We start from the raw sequence: 5,558 nt of genomic DNA, 5'->3' as shown, positions 1-5,558 counted from the left end.
CTCATCCCTTACTTTACTCACATTTTTTTCTCTGTCTATTCTGCTTTTGCAATGAATGCACCACTACCATACTCCACACCACCACCTTTCCGTATTAATACTCAAACCTTTTTCTCTCTCTTTCTCTTCTCCCTCTCACTCTCCTCTTCCCTAATTCCTAACCTTAATTTCCTCCCTTCAAGGATAAAAGGTAATCAATCTCTTCCTTTTACCATTTTCCCCTGATTTTAGGTTTTGTCTTGTGAGTTTTTTTTTTCAGTTTTGTGAATTTGTTGTGAATGTTTCTTGTTTCATTGCCGTTACTTTTTTTTATTGGGTTCTTTTGTTTGTTTTGACTCTCATTTTCACTGGTATAATTTACTTTGTTAATTAACTATTGTTTTTTATTTTATTTTTAATATTATTAGGTTATGATAATTACGTGACATTTTGTTTACTTGATCTCGTAGTAGGTAGTACTCTTTTATGGTCTATGTTTGATTCTTTGTTGACGAGATCACGGTTTTTTTCCCGTCTTTTTCTGCTTTTTGTAGGTTTGCCCTTTATCTCTTCTCGTATTTCTCTGTAGTGGGAAAGCATACTTTTTTTTTTATTTGTAGTTTTCTACTTATTTTCTTGCTTTACTTTGCTCTCAACCGTGCATTACTTCATTAACCAAATTATTGCTCTACATGGTTGTGTGGAGGTAAGCAAAGAAAATTGCTATGGACAATCTTTTTTAGCCAAAAAGTTTTAATTTTTGACAAACAAAGTTATGTTGTTCCTTTTTCTTTTTCCTTTTGTTTTTATGAGTTTTTTTGTTGTTGTTGTATTGGGGTTGTTTAGAATTTGAGAGAGATAAGTTCTTCTGATGCTGCAGCTAGAAACCTGTATACAATAGTTCAGTGTTATTTTGTGCTTGATAATGATCTATATTTTTTATGTGTTAATTAACCCTTGTTTCCCGGGGAAGTACTCTGGTAGTCCGGAGTTTGGCCGGGAGGTAAGTAAAGAATGGCCAATAATTGCTCTGCCTAGGATTTGAACTCGGGTTCTCATTTTTAAGTGAAGCTCACTAGAGCTTAATCACTTGGTTCAATCACTTGGTTGATACGGGTCTGTGTTTATTATATTGAAAAAGGAACTAAAGAAACTTTGGCTCTTAAAACTGTTTGAAGCATGTTATAATAGGACATGATTTCTTGTATTGTATTCTCTTTTTCATGCCCTTGTTTTGCTTCAATTTTTTAATGCAAACTTTCAGAAATTAAATTATTTCAAAATCTATATTTTGACCGTCAATTCTCAGATTTAGTATATTCTATTCATTGTTCACATGTTGGGAATTTTTCTATTCAGATAACTTGTTTTATTGTCTTTTTATTATGTTTCAAATGCTACAGTTTGTGCGATCATATATTAACTATTAATGGAGTCTCCTGTTTTCTTGTGTTCAGCTGGTTTCATTAACCATTCAAATAACTTCAGGCAGATTTTGAATTTGACTAGGGCTGAAAGAGTTCATATTTCGACCGTGAGTTGTATGAGAATATTTATAGTCAAGATTGTTTGCTCAGTTGACTATACTTGCAATATTAACAATTGGTGCAAACTTGAGATCTATAGTGGAAAGGGAAGCATTTAAAAAGTCAGCACCATCTAATGTGTGCATTCTGGAACTGAAGAAAATGGGCTGTTGTGTCTCAACGAGCAGTCGAAGTACTTGTAGCAGCGGGAGCAACGGAGATATGACCACTCCATCTTGCTTACAAGTTGGATTCTGTGGACAAAAGAGAGCAAGGAGAACGTTCTCTGACCATGTTATTTCTCTACACCATTTATCATCCTTACCTAGCCGGGTTTTTGCTAATGGAAAGAGTCGGGGTTCGTGCATTTTTACGCAGCAGGGCCGCAAGGGAATTAATCAGGACGCCATGATTGTGTGGGAAGTAAGTCTGTGCATCTTATTGGTGATAATGCAATCCATGACTCAAATTTGAGAGACTTGGTTGATTTTTGATGTTGACATCCTAATTTCATTATGTATTCTCTGTAGGATTTCATGTCCGAAGATATGATCTTTTGTGGTGTCTTTGATGGCCATGGTCCACATGGTCATCTTGTTGCGCGTAAAGTGAGGGATACTTTGCCAGTAAAATTGCTTTCATTTTTGCACTCTAATGAATCAAAGCAAAATGAATCAGGAAAAGCTTGTTTCAAACGAAACATAAAACCAGGTGGTGGAGACTCTGAAAAGGATTGCTCTGCTGAGGATAAACTGAACTCCACTTGGAGAGAAGCTTTCATGAAAGCATACAAGGCCATGGACAGAGAGCTCAAGTCTCATTCAAATCTAGACTGCTTCTGTAGTGGGAGCACATCTGTGACTATTGTGAAGCAGGTAGTAACTAGACAGAGAAGTATCTACAGATTCTACACTCATTTTTTCTATTCCCATTACAGTTTCCTTAATTTCTTATTTTCTCAGGGTTCAAATCTCTTCATGGGATATATTGGGGATTCTCGAGCAATAATGGGATCCAAAGACAGCAATGACTCCATGGTGGCAATTCAGTTGACTGTTGATTTGAAGCCTGATTTGCCAAGTATGTGTCGTATGCCGTTATTATTTATTCTTTGACGAGTATATGCTTTCCTCTTGATGCACGCTTAATTCAAATTTGTTTGAAAATTCTTAAAGGAGAAGCGGAAAGAATCAAGCAGTGCAAGGGTAGGGTTTTTGCCTTGCAAGATGAGCCGGAAGTCCCAAGGGTGTGGTTGCCTTTTGATGATGCACCAGGATTAGCAATGGCTAGAGCATTTGGAGATTTCTGTTTGAAGGAGTATGGTGTGATTTCTATACCTGAATTTTCTCACCAGCTGCTTACAGACAGAGATCAATTCATTGTTCTTGCCTCTGATGGGGTACATTTTTTTAATCTCATATCTATTTCTTTAGCTGTTAGCTTCTGTAATTTTCGGAGCTTATTACTCTACCGTGTGAATAGGAAATTTCAACAGGCAAACATTCATTTTGATCCTTGAACGTGTCAATCAATGTTACTATAGTCCTTGAATTTATCAAAATTATAAAAACAGCCATGATTGTGCCTTTCTTTAGTGAGTTTGATCCTCAAATTTGTCCTTCCTTAATTAGTTTGGTCCTCGAATCTCTCTTCCATTAGTCAGTTTAGTCCACAAAATTACAAACAAAAAACACATTCACGGATGTTTTTGTAATTTTATTACATTCATGGACTATTGTGACACTGCCTCACACATTTAAAGGCCATAGTATGACAATTTAATCAAATTTCAACATATATGAGCTGCAACTTTGAAGTTATTTTCTCTTGGTTAGTCTGGCGTGTGACTTGTGACTTCCATGAAGAAGTTATCTTACAAGGATAAGCTGTCAAGGTGTGATATTGAAATAAGAAAACATAATCAGTTAGGAAAGTGTTAATTAGTAATGAATTGTGGCATAACATTAACCGTAAGCTGATAGGAAGGAGACTGAGAAGTGACTTCTAGAACCGACCACTTGGTAGAATAATATGTTTAATTACATGACAGAACTATTAACATGTCCTGTTTGTCAATTGCCAGTATGATGATTGAGTAAGCTAGCTTCTTTACAGTTTGTCCTGTTGTGTTTGAATTTATCTTTGGAATCTTATGAAGTTCACTTATAGATGACACATGAATATCAACTTGGTTCTGGCTTCTTTAAAAACATGCCTTTGCTGGGTTCTCCTAATATTTCAAAACTTACATGCTGGTATCTGATTGTTCATGAGATGGAAATAAGCAACACATTATTGAAGGGATGCTATTTAAATTGCTAAAAACAGCTATCATTATTTCATTTGTTAGATAAATATGTTTTAAGCATTAACAAATAGGTACTTGACCAACTATTTTTTTAAAACATTTTTCATACTGCGTAAAACTCTCAAGTTTAGGTCTGTGTGAAAAGGATCAGAGATTTCAAGTAAATTGGTTAAGTTGTACAAACCATGGAAAATAATTACATATTAAGGCTTTTCGATGTAATGTGGAAAAGAATATGGTCAAAAACATATTTAGACTCGCTAGCACTTTAATTAGCCTACGAAAATTGGACATTTTACAACATGTCATTGCAATTTTTGGCTAGAAAAATTCGTCTTGTGTGCTAATTGGTGAGGATACAAATGTGCACTTCCTAAGTGAAATTTGTATGGTTTTATCCTCATCGCACCAACAACAGTGTGATACTTCATCCATTGCTGGATTAAATTGTATAGCTAGTTACTTGGTCAGGTTGTTGGGGCACCATATTATTGATTGCCTATCTTCCCCTTGTCCAAGTTTTTAAATTGCTGTTGCGTCATGATCCTTGATATTGCAGGGAATCACATATATGGTTGTGTATATTTTTGGAAACCTTGATGCAGCTACCTAGATCACAGCTGTGGTTCTTTTTTAAGTTCTTATTTAAAATTATGTCCATGCCTGTCTTTCCTGCAGGAAATAATTAACTGATCAAGATTCAAGACATATAATGAATTTGTAAATAACTTATGGAGGATATACTTTGGGATTCTTTTTTCCAGTTATGCTATACCTCTATGCTAACCACAGTTTTGTAGTATAATTTTAGTCGTTAAAGCTTCTATCCTTCACTGACGCTAACTGACTCTTTACATTTTGTCTAGGTTTGGGATGTTTTAAGTAATGAGGAGGTGGTTGAGATAGTATCGTCAGCACCAACACGATCCTCAGCAGCAAGGATTCTGGTAAATTCAGCTGCACGGGAATGGAAACTCAAGTATCCAACTTCGAAGATGGATGACTGTGCTGTAGTGTGCTTATTTTTGGATGGTAAAATGGACTCAGAATCAGATTATGAAGAACAAGGCTTCTCTTCTGCTACCATTCAGAGCAACCATTCAGGGAATCCAATTGAATCAGATGATGGACAAAAGTCCGAGCCATCTTTGCAACGAAACTTTACTGTGAGATCATCAGAAGAAAATGAGACTTATGGAGCAGTGTCCGTTGATGTTGAAGATGGAACAGCATCAGCTGATGATCAAAACTGGTCAGGTTTGGAAGGGGTCACCCGTGTAAACTCACTCGTCCAACTTCCTAGATTTTCTACCGAAAGGTCAAACTCTTGAATTTGTTGCTTCACAAAGTAACGATTTAAGGAGCAACTTTCTCCACCAGACATTTTAAAAAAACGACATCGGTTTTCAAAATATATTTTTGGACAATTCCGACAGACATAAAATTGGAGTAGCATTGAGGGGGTGTGGAAAGCTCCTTGGTTTTTATGGCAGTACCTTACCCAACACTGAATTCAAGAAAGAATTTTTGTGTAGGAGTGGTATCATTTTGATGCTCTTTTTGGTTGCCAAATTTACTTGTAGAAAACTTAAGTTCTACTAGGGTTTCCAGTCACAACGTAATTGATCTTGGCATAATGCAATGTATTTTTTTGTTTGTTTTGGAAATTAGCTTAATGCAACACGTTAATAACATGTTTTTGTGCTCTAAGCCAGGCAATGAATCTCGAATTGCAGTTCAAGGAA

The 5,558-nt window shown here is 35.9% G+C and overlaps 1 protein-coding gene across 5 annotated transcripts; it reads left to right on the top strand.

The window, feature by feature from the left end:
• On the top strand, positions 1 to 5,558 carry LOC127101328 (probable protein phosphatase 2C 52). Of its 5 annotated transcripts, none has more exons than XM_051038704.1 (6): positions 1 to 190; positions 1,437 to 1,928; positions 2,036 to 2,380; positions 2,468 to 2,585; positions 2,681 to 2,904; positions 4,680 to 5,558. In XM_051038704.1, the coding sequence occupies exons 2-6, from the start codon at positions 1,668 to 1,670 to the stop codon at positions 5,142 to 5,144; spliced, it is 1,413 nt and encodes a 470-aa protein (XP_050894661.1). In that variant the 5' UTR covers positions 1 to 190; positions 1,437 to 1,667; the 3' UTR covers positions 5,145 to 5,558. The 5 variants fall into 5 exon arrangements, with proteins under 5 accessions (XP_050894661.1, XP_050894663.1, XP_050894662.1 ...); XM_051038706.1 differs by lacking the exon at positions 1 to 190 and adding an exon at positions 425 to 533; XM_051038705.1 differs by lacking the exon at positions 1 to 190 and adding an exon at positions 540 to 685.

This window comes from Lathyrus oleraceus, chromosome 7, assembly GCF_024323335.1.
Source record: "Lathyrus oleraceus cultivar Zhongwan6 chromosome 7, CAAS_Psat_ZW6_1.0, whole genome shotgun sequence".
Classification (NCBI taxonomy): Eukaryota; Viridiplantae; Streptophyta; class Magnoliopsida; order Fabales; family Fabaceae; genus Lathyrus; species Lathyrus oleraceus.
Note: the sequence above shows the minus strand (reverse complement) of the source record. Positions and strands in the feature narration are given on the sequence as shown.

Excerpts from the sequence above, each read along its gene's own strand:
- LOC127101328 (XM_051038704.1), top strand. The coding sequence starts at position 1,668 with ATGGGCTGTTGTGTCTCAACGAGCAGTCGAAGTACTTGTAGCAGCGGG. Across the intron at positions 2,586-2,680 it reads TTTGAAGCCTGATTTGCCAA|GAGAAGCGGAAAGAATCAAG; the intron begins GTATGTGTCGTA and ends AAATTCTTAAAG. Across the intron at positions 2,905-4,679 it reads TTGTTCTTGCCTCTGATGGG|GTTTGGGATGTTTTAAGTAA; the intron begins GTACATTTTTTT and ends CATTTTGTCTAG.